At 51.7% G+C, this 15,751-nt stretch overlaps 1 protein-coding gene and 1 pseudogene across 1 annotated transcript in view; one reads left to right on the top strand and one right to left on the bottom strand.

The window, feature by feature from the left end:
- CMIP (c-Maf inducing protein) overlaps positions 1-8,357 on the bottom strand; it is a 259,594-nt gene extending 251,237 nt beyond the window's left edge. Inside the window, exon 1 of the mRNA XM_064383341.1 lies at positions 7,637-8,357. Within this exon, the coding sequence (XP_064239411.1) occupies positions 7,637-7,936 (300 nt within the window). The 5' untranslated portion in view covers positions 7,937-8,357. The remainder of the gene's footprint in view (positions 1-7,636) is intronic.
- Positions 8,178-15,751, top strand: part of LOC105726499 (microtubule cross-linking factor 3-like) — a 39,157-nt pseudogene continuing 31,583 nt past the window's right edge.

Here is a 15,751-nt window from a genome sequence, read left to right as displayed (position 1 = left end):
TCTAAATAAGATCTCCTGCCTCAGGGCCTTTGCACTTGCCGTTTTCCTACTTGGAATGCTCCTCCCCCTGAAGTCCTATTGCCCTCTTCCCTGACCACTCTGTACAAAGCAGTCCACGACTCGCTCCACCCACCTGCCTACTTGCTTTTCTCCATGATCCCGGTCATCAGATTTTATCATCACTTGCTTTTATTTCTTTCTTTTTTTTTGAGATGAAGTCTCGCTTTTGTCCCCCAGGCTGCAGTGCAATGACACGATCTCCACTAACTGCAACCTCCGCCTCCCAGGTTCAAGCTATTCTCCTGCATCAGCCTCCCAAGTAGCTGGGATTACAGGTGCACGCCACCATGCCAGATTAATTTTTGTATTTTTAGTCGAGACGGGGTTTCACCAAGTTAATCAGGTTGGTTTCAAACTACTGACCTTGTGATCTGCCCACTTGGCCTCCCAAAGTGTTGGGATTACAGGCGTGAGCCACCACGCCCTGCTAATTTTTTTATTTTTAGTAGAGACGGGGTTTCATTGTATTGGCTAGGCCTAATTACTTGCTCTTAACTTAGTTGTCTGTCACCCACTCCCACCAACACAGGCTCCACAAGGGCAGGCTTTTGTTTTCTTTCAAGTGCCTAGAGCGGTGACACTTACCTGCTGAATGAGGGCATGAAGGCACCGGGGCCTCACCTCACTTACTCTCACATCAATGCTAAGAGGAAGTCTCTCTGATCCTCTCTTTACAGATAAGGACACAGGCCAGGGGGCCTGCCCAAGGTCACCTCCTGGGACATTGCTGAGGCAGGATTCAAGCTCCCCTGTCTGATTTCAAAGTCCAGGTCCTCACTCCCCTACTCCACTGGGTCTGCCCGGGGTTCTCTTCCTGTGGCCTCACCGCACACCCCAAATGCCAGGACGAGCACTGTGCACATGGGAGGAGTAAGGAAATGGCTACTGAAGTCAGGAACCAATTTCAGCACCAGAAGTATTTTCTCTGCCATCTCCTTTGCCTCAATACACACACCAAACACCTCCCCCACATGCACATCGGTTAGGACTCTGCTGATGTAAGCGAATCTTCCTTTCAAAACGTGCACAGTCTCTCTTGGTGCCTGTTGAATACACTGGGTGGCTCATCAACAGAGCCAGAGGCAAGGAAGAGAAATTCTCACTTCCTCTCTTTCTCTACCATGGGGCTGGGTGGCCTGGCTTCCATCCTGGGGAAAGCTGAAAGTTGGGGAACAGAAAACGATGCCCTCAGGTGGAGCTGCGCAGACCCTTGTCCTGGGAGTGGAGGTCAGTGTGTCTTTGTCAGAGCCCCCTGGTCAGCTGTGTTCCTTCAGCTCCAGGAGAAACCAAGTGGCCAGACCCTCTGAGGGGGATCCCTGGTTGGTGACCTTTAGTCAGACCAAAGCATGACTCCTGGTAGCAACAACTCCAGGCAACACTGCCCTTCCCTCTTCAAGAAGAGGCTCAGCTCCCTCCTCCCAAAGAAGTAGGCAAAAGAACATGCAAACGATCAAAATAGAGACATCTCCACTGCATAAAAATAGGAAATGTCTTCTTTGAAGGAACAAGACTGTATCAGTCCATTTGGACTGATAAAGACATACCCAAGACTGGGCAATCTACAAAAGAAAGAGGTTTAATGGACTCACAGTTCTACGTGGCTGGGGAGGCCTCAAGATCATGGTGGACGGTGAAAGGTACGTCTCACATGGTGGCAGACAAGAAGAGAATGAGAGAGTTAGGCGAAAGAGGTTTCCTCTTACAAAACCATCAGATCTGGTGAGACTTATTCACTACCATGAGAATGGTATGGCGGAAACCACCCCCACGGTTCAGTTATCTCCCACCAGGTCCCTCCCACAACATAAGCGAATTATAGAAGCTACAATTCAAGATGAGATTTAAGTGGGGACACATCCAAACCATATCAAAGAGGCTGGGAGTAACCTCAATGCCCAACAATATGGGAGGGTCTACCCTCATACCCATAGGTACACCACTCTAACACAACACTATGCCACAGTGAAAGAGAACAAGGCAGTTGCACACCCACGAAGGGTCTCCAAAACATTCTGTCCAGTGAAGGACCACGGTGGACCGCTGTGTGCGCATGTCCAGATACACAAGAAACGAGCAGCAGCACTGGCCTCCAAGGAGGGCCACTAGGGGCTGTGCGGGCATTGAGTAAGAGAAGCTTCATTTTCCACTACATGCCTGTTGTAGTAATCAAATCTACTTGATGCATATATGAGTTTTTCAAATTTTTTTAATGCCTTTTTAAGAAACTAGACTATGCCCCCCAAAGAATTTTTCTTAAACTGCTTTCAACAATTTCACTGCCTTATACCAATGAGACCTGCTAAATACCCCTAACTTTCCCCAGTGCACTGTTCATCTGGGGGAACTCTCTGGAGACCACCGATTTTTAGGTAACAATAATCCCTTCCATTTATACAGAATGTCATGAAGCTCTTTCAGGGCAATTAGCAAAACAGGAATTGGAATCCTGGTCACTGTATGCGGACTATACTAGAAGGTGCTTATCCATCCTCTGCAATCCTTACAGCAAGCCTAGACATGAGGTGCTCCTCCCTAAGGATGGAGAAAAAACAAGGCCCAGCAAGGGAAAACAAAGTGCCAAAAGTCACACAGCTGAGAAACGGCACCCTCCAAACCCAGATGCAGAGCCATGAGACCACAAAGCCCAAGTTTGTTTGGCCCCACGGCGGAGATGCCCTATGCCAGGGCGCCTCACTTAATCTCATGTATTCCTTTAATCAAAGGTGTAAGATGACCCCCCTGCAATATGCATGCCAACAAAACACCAATCGGGTACCCTCAAGACAAGTCAGCCCTCGCTGGCAGCAGTTGAGGTGCCCTGGGACAGCTTTGTCTTCTACTAAGTCCCCCTGCGCCCTGCCCAGGACAGTGCCCCAGAAATGCCCTCTCTCACTGCCAGGTGAGAAACTGAGGAGTAGGCAGGGCCATCACACCAGCAACCTGTGGGCCCAGGAGCCCAAGCCAGCAGCAGCTGACACTTCTGTCACCTGCTTGCAGGAAAGCTCAGCCACATGCAGTGAAATTCCTTCTACCTGGACTGGCACAATGTTGCCATGGCCAGAACAGGCATCTCAGATTACACCAGGCAAATGGCAGCATCAAAACTTACTCCCTCTTTAAAATGCACTCACTTACTACAGCCTGCGGAAGGCAGACCAGATTTGTGGTTTACAGAGAATTTTGACTTTTTCTCCTCTCTGTCTCAGCCCCTCCCCTCCACCACCTCGCATCAGACAAGTTGTCTAGGAAACAATTTTGATACACTCCAAAATCCTCCTATGACAAAAGACATGAAAGGGGGGAAAAAATCTCTGTGTTTACTGCCACAAAAAACATCATATAAATTAAAGGCGGCCGGGCACGGTGGCTCAATCCTGTAATCCCAGCACTTTGGGAGGCTGAGGCAGGCAGATCACCTGAGGTCAGGAGTTCAAGACTAGCCTGGCCAACATGGTGAAACCCTGTCTCTATTCAAAAATAAAATAAAATAAATTAATTAATTAAAGGCAGGCTGGGGACATGGGGGGAAAGGGGTGTAAGTGACAAAAGTGAAAAAGCAATTAACATGCATGCATGTGCACACAGATGAGTTCTCATGGGATTTGTGACTATCCTGGAAAACACAGATTTTAATTTTCAAGTAGAAACCAAGCCATCTAGATGTGTAACTCTTTGCTCAGCAAGTGACACACAGTAGGTGTGCAATAAGCATGTGCTAAACAAAGTCCGAGTTCAGACAATGGCTGCTCCCCACCAAGAAAACACCAGACTAAAGAAACAGATGAGAATGAAGGTGGCTTCTCCTTTCCCATCCATAACAAGATGCCCGGAAACATTTCAATCAAACAGCGGAATGGTGAAAATTTAAAAACAAGCCACTGATGAGTTATGGCTTCGGAATAAAGAACACTACTGTCACCTGTGCCCCAACCCCTGTTTGGTAAATCAATAAAGGACTTTGTGACTGGGTCCACCATTCTGAAACACCGTGTGCCACAATGTCTTAAAAGTAAGATGAAATAAAAGGTAAGCAGCTTATTTGCACTTCTCTGGTGCAGAAGAAACAAAGCCTACAGACAAAGCCCTCTGCCCACAGACATAAATGTCTAGCAGGTGATCAAATTCAACCCAGAGACAAGAATAGCAAAATGGATTCTGGTCCCGCTGAACCCAGCCACTTATGCAGAACCCTGGCTGCCCTGGCTGTCATTTACAACTGACAACACCATCATCAACCATGAAGAGCCAGTGGGGCCCAGAGACTGACAAGTTTGAGTACGAAGAGAGAATGGGGCACCACATTCAGGCCACAGCCTGGGCGGACAGGCCCTTCCCCACAAAGGTGCTGTCCTGGGTCGCCCAGGGAGGGGGCCCTGGCCTCCCCATCTCCCCTCCCAAGTCAGCTGTCGCCTGTCTGCTTTCTCCTTTGTTTATGAGCGTTTCGGATCCAAAGTCTCCAAGCACAGGTTCATCAGACCTGGCAGCCATCACAAGCTACGTTAGGCACGCTGTTCACTCTGCAAGGATTTAATCAGTAACTGGCCCAGGAGACCAGGGCAGGGCAAGCTCTGACCTGATCCCACAGGAGGCAAAGTTTACAGGCAGGCCAGCTGGGTGAGGCTTGTGGCTCCTCCCGTAAGACAACCTGGAGGGGTGTCAGGTCCCTGGACCCCAGACTAAAAGGTCTACCTAGCTGTGTCACCCACCAGCTGGGACTGGGAGCTCCAGTATGCTTGCATCCCAGCCTGATGCAGCTGTGCTCCTAGAAGCCTGGTCTTAAATCTCTCACGATTCATTTAATTGGATCAATGGAGACAGGCTGCAGAAGGTTTGGGCAAAAAAGAGTATTTGGTTTGTTTATTGGTTTGACTCCATATCAATCACTCTGGGTCTTGTTTCTGAAGCCCATGCAATTAACCAGATATTTACCAGATGATTCTGAGTTAGGCTGTGTAGACAGCTTAAAATACGGATGACTGATATTTTAAGTAGGGTATGACTCTACAGGAAACATACTTGGTATACCGACAGCTCAGGGCTGGGCCAGGGGCTGCTGCAAAGCCACAGGACTGCAATGTGTTTTTGTTGTAGGAAACTGCACTCAAATTCACCTTTGTTTCATTTGGACTCATATTTCTCAATAGAGTGCTTGGGCCGCACTATAAAACGCAGACAGATTACATAATGCCCAGGCCTCAGGGAAACCCCACAGGGGCGCCTCTGCTTCCCTGAGAGCCTGGACACCAACCAGGTGTCTCATGATGGGACAAGGGCCCTGGTGGCGGTCCCAACCTCACCTCTGCCCTGGAGGCCAGCGCTCCAGCCATGCCAGCCCTCACAGCCCCACCTCCACACTCACAGGCCCTGTGGCAAGGCCCCCTGGAGCCCACCAGGGGGCAAGGGCAAGACTTAAGGACACCTCCTGCCTGCAGGGCTTGGTGATGAAAGGCAACGGAAAGGGGATTAAGCCAGCCCATCGGACACTTCCCGGTAGCTGTTACCACATTTCCTAACGCCAGAGCATGGCTCTGCCAAGAGGAATCTTGCTCCATGGATAAATCTCAGTCCCCAGTACCAGACAGGTGCTCTTCACAGAGATCCTCACTACCACAGGTGACACCCACCTGGGCTGGCCCAGGTGAGGTAGGGGCCTCTGGCTATTCAAGTCTTTCTTTACTCTCTCTCTGAGACATACCTCTTGAGCAATTGGAGGTAAATGGGGAGCCATTAGCCTCACAAACTGAGGACAGTAGCAGTGGGACACTCACTCTTGGCTTCTTCCAAGGGAAGCAGGGGCTCGGCCTGGCCTTCCCATGGCAGGTCACTGTCCCTTCTTCTAACCATTTTCCTCCCCCCTCAACTCCTCTTCATTTTGTGGGGTGGAAGAGAAAAAAAATCCCCGAGCCAGGTGAAAATTCTGAAGCCAGATCTGAGGTCTCCAGATCCCAGGCAGAGGGTTCCGTGGTCACCAGTTCCTCCCCATATCAGAAACAAATCTGTACTGGCAAATTTTGGAAGGCAGGCTCTCCCTCCATCCATTGGAAAGCCCAACGCTGAGGCCTGCGGCGCGGGACAGGCTTGAGAACATGCACCAGCCTGACTGGGGACTAGACTGGCTCCCGACGACCAGCAATTCTCCCTGAGAAAGGAGTCTTTGCAGATATTGCACCAACGTGCCCACAGGAAAGATAAAATAGGTGCTCTAAGCATGTCGGTCCCCAAATTCAGAATAAAAGTCCTCGAGCACTGCAACGCTCTGAGGTGGGGGGTGGGGGTTGATTCCAGGAGTAGGATTCTTCAGCTAACTTTTCCCCACTCCCCATTCCTTGGGGCATGTGTCATGGCCTGTGACACACCACCAAGGGAACATGGATGCCGGGGAAATGTCTACACATGCTACACGTTTGTGACATGCCATGTAAGCGACACCCTGTTTCCTGGCTGGGTTTTCTTGGCACAGGTGTGGGCAGGCAGTGGATTCGGCCCCCTCCCCCTGTGCTTAGTAAACAGGATCACGGTGGCCCCAAGGGGGAGTGTGCATTCTAGGGAGGACAAGCCACCCCTCCAAAGAGGATGGGACCCCCACGGCAAGGCTCAGGCCCAAACCACAGCCGGTATTTCAAACTGTTCTTGTTTCAAAACACAAAGCATCCTGTTCAGGCTCATACCCGCCACCCCCACTCTCCCCCTGACCCCACCACAGCTGTCTTTCTCCACGTACGAAGAAGGCCACCATTTGCAGATCTGATTTCAGAAAAGATCAATGGTTTCTCCTCTCCGACTCATCCAGCTGACCCAGTCCTAGCCATGTCTTTAAAAACAATAACAAAATTAAACCTCCAGCAACAAAACACACACGTATACACATACTCTACAGACAATGCCGGACCGGGGCTCGACCAAGCAGCTCCCAAGCTAGAGCTCGACCACCGCTAGGTCCTAAGATATTCCAGGACTACTGCCCCCTCCCCCTCCACTTCCAACCTCCCAATGTGCGAATGAGATTTTCAGAAAGGGAAGCACTTCGTTCTGCCTGCCAGCCCCGGCAGGAAAGAGAATAAAGGACGGGTAAACCAGAGAGAGGAACTGGCTTCTGGAAATTCTTTGGGTTTGGGGTTTCGAGGTTTTGTTTTGTTGGGTTTTTTTTTTAATTTGAGAGGTGGTGTTTTGTTTTCCCCTCCCCCACCCCTCAGATCCAGATGGGCCAGGGGCTTCCAGAGAAGAGAACCCCCACCACCAACAGGGCCCAGCGTCAGATCCATCCCCCGGTCTCAGCCACCAGAAACACAAGAGCTGGGGGCAGAAGGTCCCCAGGCACCCAGCCTGAGGGTGGGCTGAGTCCCCAGCATTCTAAGGGTCTCTCCCGAGCCCGGCCGGCTGGTCTGGGCTTCAGACTCCAAAATCGAGCCCCGCGAGCAGGCCAGGAGCGGGGCGCCCTGGTTCTCCCCGTTCTCCCCGCCACCCCCCCACCGCCCCCCAGGCCCTGGGCTCCAGGTGCAGCGCCAGGGGGCAGCCAGGGAGGGCGCATCTCGGGCCCCGAGGGGAGGCGGGGGTGCAGCCGCGCAGAGCCACTCACCGTGGCGGACGCCAGGCTGTTGTCGGCCAGCGTTAGGTGGTGCGGCTCCCAGCGCCTCAGGAATTTCGAGGTGAGGATCTTGCTGAGAAAGGTCCGCGGGTGCCGGATGACACAGACCTGAATGTCGCCCTCCTGCAGCAGTTTGTACCTCATCCCGTTGCAAAGCAGAAGAGCCCGGCGGCAGGGCACGGCGCCCATCTTCGTGCCCTCGGGGGCCGACACGTCGCCCCCCAGCAGCGGCTTGGTCTCCTCGATCTGCCGGGGGTCGCCGCCGCCGCCGGAGCTGCTGGTCACATCCATGGCCGCGCCGGGGGAGGGGGCTGAGGGCGGGGAGAGGGGGCTGCCCTGGGCTGCTGGGGCGGCGGGGCCCCCGGATCCGGCGGCCCGCACCCCCCCACCCCCCGGGAAGGTGGGGGGGTGTGGGGCTGGGGGCGCCCGCAGGGGAGGGGGCGCTGCCCGCGGGGGGCGGCGCGTGCGGCGGGCTGGGCCGGCCTCGGCGCTTCCTGCGGGGCTCCCGGCTTCCTCCTAGCTCGTCGGGTGCATGACCGCGGCGGCGGACCTGGCTCGGCGGGCGGCGGGGAGGGGCGGGGGAGGCCGAGGGCGGACCGGGGCCGGGCGCGGAGGGCGGGCGCCGGGGCGGGGGCGGGTGTGTCTCGGGGGCCCCGCGCCGCCGCGCGCGTGTGTACGGAGCGTGTGTCCGCGCGGCCGTCCGGGCGAGAGTGGCCGCGGGCGGGGCGGGCCGCGCTCTGGGCTCGCGGAGCCCGGGGCGCCCGCGCGATTGGTCCCCGCGGGGTCATGTGCCCGCCCCTCTGACGTCAATGGCGGCAACGGCGGCGGCCGCGGCGGCTTCGGCCTCTCGCCGGCGGAGTCCGCGGTACGGGCGGGGTCGCGACCCGCGACGGGAAGGCGCGTCCCCACGGGAGGGGCGTCCCCTGGGGAGGGGGCTGGGGCGGGTGAGCCCCGCCGGGCCCGGCCCGCCCCGCCCGGAATGTGGGGAGGGGGCGGGGCGCGGGGGCGGGGCGCGTGACGTCACGGCAGCCGCGCCCCCGCGGGTGCCCGGGCGGGAGCCGAGCTCCGCGGCCCGAGCGAGGGGACCCGCGCCCCGCCCGCCCCCGCCGCCCCCGGGCCAGACTCGGACAGGAAAATAAGGGCACTCGAGGGCCGGGACTGGGTGGAGTGGCGGGGGTGAAGCCCTCGAACTCTGACGCCCTCTCCGCGACCCAAGCTGCCCAGCAGGCTGGCCATGTGGGGCCGTGGGACGGGACGGGGACCCCTCCCCATTGAAAGTGTCCCCGCGGTGATCGGGAAGATGAGCCCACCCTGCCCTGTCTCTCACTGCGGGTCCCGGTAGGCTTCGAACTCCTGGCCTTTTACGTCTGCTGGCTTTAGCCTCGGGGGTCCTCAAACCTTCTGGGGAGAAGGGGTGGTCCCGCCATCCCCCTTCCTTCTTCTGCTCCCGGACACAGAGCCTCTTCTAGGACCCCAGTTAAAGCCCCGCAACCTACACAGCCACCCCCTCTTGTGCGTACCCCAGCAGCTTCCCCTACTTTACCTTCCCTGGAACCCCACCTGGTCATTTTATCTCTGAGTTCACAGGCCCGGCACCAGCCCCGTGGAGAACCATATTCTATTCTCTTGTGACCCAGGGCATCAGGAACTGCAGCCTGGATGCAAAAAGCTCCCTTTCTGCCATCACAAACAGCAGGCACCTAAGGCCACCTAGCAAACGCTCAGCTCCTCAGCCAGGTTTTCTTACCTCCACGTGCTCCTGCAGGAGCACGTTAAAATAACGTTAAAACCCCAGATTTTTGCGTTTGGAAGTGAAGGTGTCTCTGTAGTGAATACATGAATGCGTGTAGCGTGTGCTGAATTGCGTCGTGAACGCTGCGGAATATCCACACAGCATCTGTGTCGTTGGTGGAAATTATTCACACCCGGCTCTCCCAAGAACAGGCATCATGAAGGTGCTCCCCAGAGGACCCTCTCCCTGAGCCTGGCCAGGGTTTCAGGCAGGCAGTGAAAGGCAGGTCCCAGCCTGCATCCCTTACCAAAGAAGACTCACGTCCAGCCTGCCCAGGAGATGGGCAAAGCTGTTCTCTGTACCCTGGGGAAGGCGCAATTAAGTTAGAAAATTAGAAATACATTCACTCCCCACAATTTGCTGCCATTTCCTTCAAGTTTTGAGCTTAAACAGCCTGGAGAAAACCACTAAGCATGAAGGGGCAAGCCCTAGATATTTGGGTGTTGGGGGTGGTTGTGGCCAAGAAACCCCCAGTCCATGAAGAAGGTAGGATTAGGTTCTTTGTTCAAATCTTCATTGAGCTCCTGCTGAATGCTGGTCACAGGCCGGGCACTAGGGTATTACTAGTAATGGCTATAATCACCACAGTGACCAGAGACCTCCTATGCGCTAAGAATTTTGTATGCACACACCATCTTGTTCTCACAGCAGCTGTATGACACAAGGTACTGTCCTCATCCTCAACCACAAAGCATGGAGGTCAGAGTCCAGAACAGTAACAGGCATTGACCACATTGTGCTTGGTGCTCTAGGAACAGAAAGGGGATGTCTAACCCACTGTGGGTGAGGGGGAACCAGGGTACTCTGAGTTCTTTAGGAATCAAGTATAGAAGGGGGCAGGTGCTCCAGGAAGAGAGGATGGCTCCTACCAAGGCAAAGAGATGGGGGGATGCTCAGCTTGTCCAGAAAACTGCACTCACTTGCGATGGATGGAGTGCAAGGTGCCTGGAGGAGGTGGGGCACAGATTTAGGCGGGGAGCAGGCAGAGCCCTAAAATGCAGACACGGACCAGAGCAGTGGGGAGACACCACATGGACCATGCAAAGGAGGGACTTGTACATGGTGTCTTCAAAAGGCTGCGGTGTGGCATGGACGAGGCTTGCAGAGGAGTAACCTAGAGGCAAGGAGGCCAGTGAGGAGACTCATCCCCACCTCCCCCGACAGAAGCAGCAGGGGCTGGCACAAAGCCACTGGGTGGAGTAGCCCAGTGGCAGGCAGAGCAGCTGCTGTCCACTCGGGGGGCATCTCTGACACGCCGCTACCCATACAGGGCACAAAACTCCAATAGAAGGAGGAGATTTACCAGGATACAAATCCCTGATATATTCGAGGACTATCCCAGACATCCTCAATGCAGTGTAATACACTGATTGATTTGCAAACATCAGGACATACCGTGGTGATGGCCAGGTACTATGCAGGAGGCCTTAAATATTTGTTCTCATTTCTTCCTCCTCACCAGCCTAGGAGGTAGGAACTATTACCATCCCCATCTTAAGAGTGAGAAAGTTGAGGTTCAGACAGGGTCAGCTAACTATCAGGATCCAGCCGTGGTTTGAACCTGAGATTCTGTTCGACCTCAAATTCCAAGTGCTTCCCACTCTTCTGGGGATTTAGGGAGACATGTACTAATTACATATGTCTTTGTAATGTTGTCCTGAGCAGGCATTCAGAAAGAAAGTATTGAATTCAATCAATGTCATCTTTAACAATATTTCTTGGCCGGGTGTGGTGGCTCACGCATGTAATCCCAGCACTTTGGGAGGCATGCAGATTACCTGAGGTCGGAAGTTCGAGACCAGCCTGATCACATGGAGAAAACCCGTCTCTACTAAAAATACAAAATTAGCCGGACATGGTGGCACATGCCTGTAATCCCAGCAACTTGGGAGGCTGAGGCAGGAGAATCCCTTGAACCTGCCTCAAGGCAGAGGTTGGGATGAGCCGAGATTATGCCATTGCACTCCAGCATGGGCAACAAGAGCGAAACTCTGTCTCAAAAAATATATATATATTTCTTGAATATAGTTTCAAATCAGTGAAATGGAGCCCCCAAGACACTACAAGGAAAGTTCCTGAGGGACGAAGCCAGAAGCCCGTGTCTGGCAACAGCGCTAGCTCAGTGCGTGAACAAAGCTGGGGCACAGCAAATACACAGTGACTGGTTGTTAACACATATTCCTTGGTGCTTAGTAAAGGTCCAGCCACAGGATTGGGTCAGTAAGTTGCAGGGGATGAGATGCTATGGCATTAGTACTCGGTCTGTGACAGTGTGACAGTCGAGCCCGCAGCCTCCTTGACTGGGACTTGGGTAACTCATTGCAGAGCCCCTCCACCTTCCACTATCCCAGGCTCCTGACCTAGAAAGGAATCTGAATCCAGCCGTCAGATTCTGTCAGAAGTCCCATCCCTGGAGCTCCCCAAATTATAGGAGGCACACGCCCATCGAGTTCCCGTAGATGGACCACGTCTCTGACTCGAGTTCAATGCCCCAGAACTCCAAACCCTCCAAAGAATGGTCTGAGCCCCTGAGAGTCTACCTGTCCAACACTGAACTTGAAAAGCTTACAGAGTAGCAGGAAGGGCACAGTGGTTCATGCACCCTTCACTCCCCTCGGGCTCCCACAGGCTCGTTCACTAACCAAAGGCCAATTCACCAGACAAACCTGTCATTTTCTGCATTCTTTGCTGGCGGTGCCGCCTTGTTTGAGCCAGGTTCCAAAGGATGATGTCTGCCCTCCCCTGAATTACCACTTTCATTCAGTAGCCGACTGTGGGGTCACCCCCGGCCACACTAATGGAGGACTCCCTTGGTCAAGCTCAGTGCTGGGAGCTGGGATGCCACAGTGAACAGACAGTAAAGTGCCTTCATGGGCACAGTCTCCACTTGAGTTCTTCATGGTGTCCCCTGTAGCTATCTCAGAAAGGAAAGACACACCCACTACCCAGGCTGCCATTAAGGAATTTGATGAGGTGGCAAAGTCCCTGTTGGGGAGGAGAGCAACGGAGCTGCCGTGCAGCCCAGGAAAGGTCGACCTGAAGCCGCCTTCCAGCAGCCGCACCTGTAAGCGGATGTGCTCCTGCTGCCATGAGGGCAGCGTTTTATGTGCGATGGATCTTTAGTACCCAACAATGTCCTCATATAGGCGCTAATAAACAGGTGTTTAATGGAATCAAACAAAAGAAAGAATGAATAAGCAGGGTAATGTAGCTCAGGGGTGAGGGCATCTCAGCTAGATCCAGCCGTTCAACAGATAATCATGATGCATTTACTTTGCCCTGCTTCATTGATTCTTTCTATTATTTGACTGCATTAAACACCTGTTTATTAGCACCTGCTTGAGTACCAGGGATGTTGTTAGGTACTACGGATCCATTGCACATAAAATGCTATCCTCATGGGAACTTAGCAACTATAGCTGTTAGAGACAGCACGTGGGAAGTAGAAAAGTTCCTCTTCAAGTTTCATTAAGTGTTAAAAATAATAGTTTGTTTTAAAATTTTTCTTCAAAGCCTTCTTGCTTTTTGCTAATAACCCTTTGTTAAGCCCTATTCTCTGTAGCTGTTAAACATACTTATAGGCACGTAGTACCTTGTATGTCCTTACACTTTAACCAAAATATCTGAGCTGGACGTGCTTACAGGCATGTCCCAGCTCGCAGCCAATGCCCCTTCCTTATTTAAACTTCCTTTTTGTTCTCCATCGCTTTTACCTATTTAAAAAAGTTTTCAGTCATTCGCCAGTCGGGCTTTAGTTTAAATTGAAAAGTCTGGTTCGAACCAACAGAAATCAAACACAGCAGTAAGAACAATCCCAAATGCTTAAGGAATAAATACGTCTGCTTTTCCTTTGTTAGTTGTACTCTCGTGGCAAAATGGCTGGCAAGGGTATCCTTCCTGCAGAAATTTTTAAATTGCCTTGCTAAAAAATCCTTTGTCTCAGTGCTAATTTTTCTTCGTGGCACCAAGCATCTATTTCCAACATAGAATGCTTGTTCTTAGGTACTGCAAGGAAAAATTAATATTTAGACAAACAGTTTTCTCAGCAAGGCAATTTTACTTTCTGCAGAAAGGGTGCTCTTGTTAGCCATCTTGCCACGAGAGTACAATGAACAAAGGAAAGGCAGGCATATTTATTCCTTATGCTTTGGTCTTTACTGCTGTGTCTGACCTCTGTTGGTTGGAGCTGGACCTCACAATCTAAAGTGAACTCAATTGACTAACAACTTAAAACTTTCCTAAATAGGTAAAAGCAATGGAGAAAAGGGAACAGAGGAAGTCTAAATAAGGAATGGGCATAGGCTGTGAGCTGGGACATGCCTGTGAGCATGTATAGCACAAATATCTTGGTTAAAGTGCAAGCACACAGAATATACTACATGCCTGTGAGCATGTCTAACAGCTACAAAGGATAGAGCTTAACAGAGTTATTAGCAAAAAGCAAGAAGATTTTGAAGGAAGTTAGTCTTTAAAATAAACTATTATATCTAACATTTATTATTATTATTCTTTAACAAGAAGGGAAACTTTTAAGAGGAACTTTTTACTTTCTACAATAGTCATGGAGGGCAAGCAACTATAGTCAAGGGGACAGATTCAGCCCATGGACAGCAAAGCCTAAAATATTCAATCTCTGGCCTCTTCACGGAAAAATGTGGTGACCCTACAATTGACATAAATAACTTCAAGAAGAGAGATACCAGCAAAATGTAGTAAAACAATTCAGAAGTGATGAGTTGTATTATCTTTTAAAAATACTATTTAAGTCTGGGCGCGGTGGCTCACGCCTATAATCCCAGCACTTTGGGAGGCCGAGATGGGTGGATCACGAGGCCAAGAGATCGAGACCATCCTGGTCAACATGGTGAAACTCTGTCTCTACTAAAAATACAAAAATTAGCTGAGCATGGTGGCGCATGCCTGTAGTCCCAGCTACTGGGGAAGCTGAGGCAGGAGAATTGCTTGAACCCAGGAGGCGGAGGTTGCAGTGAGCCGAGATCGTGCCATTGCACTCCAGCCTGGGTAACAAGAGCAAAACTCTGTCTCAAAAAAAAAAAAAAAATACTATTTAAGGCCAGGTGTGGTGGCTTACGCCTGTAATCCCAGCACTTTGGGAGGCTGAGGCAGGCAGATCATGAGGTCAGGAGATTGAGACCAGCCTGGCCAACATGGTGAAATGTTGTCTCTACTAAAAATACAAAAATTAGCCGGGTGTGGTTGCGTGTGCTGTAATCCCAGCTACTCAGGAGGCTGAAGCAGGGGAATCCCTTGAACCAGGGAGTTGGAGGTTGCAGTGAGCCGAGATCACGCCATTGTACTCCAGCCTGACGACAGAATGAGACTCCATCTTCAAAAATAATAATAATTGGCCAGGTGCGGTGGCTCACGCCTGTAATCCCAGCACTTTAGGAGGCCCAGGTGGGCGGATCATGAGGTCAGGAGATCAAGACCATCCTGGCTAACACGATGAAACCCCGTCTCTACTAAAAATACAAAAAATTAGCCAGGCGTAGGGGCATGTGCCTGTAGCCCCAGCTACTTGGGAGGCTAAGGCAGGAGAATTGCTTGAACCTGGGAGGCAGAGGTCACAGCGAACTGAGATTGTGCCACTACACTCCAGCCTGGGCAATAGAGCGAGACTCTGTCTCACAAATAATAATAATAATAATATAATAAAACTGTTATTTAATTGTAACTTTATATAACTTAATTTTTTTTACTAGCTGTTTGACAACCAGCTTGCAAAATTTCTGAAAAATTAATCAGCTGTCATGAGTCATTAAAGGTCGGCTTCAGGATTCAGGACACCACTGCTTGTTTCTTTAGGGTGTGGCCCAAAGTAAATGCACCGTGATTAACTGTTGAATGACGGGATCTAACTTCGATGCCAGTGTCCTCACCCCCGAGCTACATGACCGTGCTTCATTCATTCTTTCTTTTATTGATTCTATTAAACGCCTGTTTATTAGCACCTATCTGAGTGCCAGAGATGTTGGTGGGTACTACTGATCCATCACAGAGATGACGCTGACCTCATGGGAACTCACAGTCAAGTGAGAAAGCCAGATGCCCCTACAAGTATTCATCACAACCCTCACAAAAGTATGCCAAGAAAAAGACAAACTCCCTGCTCTCTCATTTGCCAGCTGTATGTGTCTTTGATTGCTTTACTATAAAGTGGAGTCGTCACAGTTCCTTCCTCCCAGGTCACAGAAACTCCATGAGATGATCAAGCCCAGCCCAGAGTAAGCACTCACAATAGTGTTTGCTATTTCACATTACCACTGTTGTTTTAGAACCCATGTTAAAATGAC

Source organism: Aotus nancymaae, unplaced genomic scaffold, assembly GCF_030222135.1.
Source record: "Aotus nancymaae isolate 86718 unplaced genomic scaffold, 86718_ANA_hifiasm-v0.15.2.pri h1tg000030l, whole genome shotgun sequence".
In the NCBI taxonomy this organism is placed as follows: domain Eukaryota; kingdom Metazoa; phylum Chordata; class Mammalia; order Primates; family Aotidae; genus Aotus; species Aotus nancymaae.
Note: the sequence above shows the minus strand (reverse complement) of the source record. Positions and strands in the feature narration are given on the sequence as shown.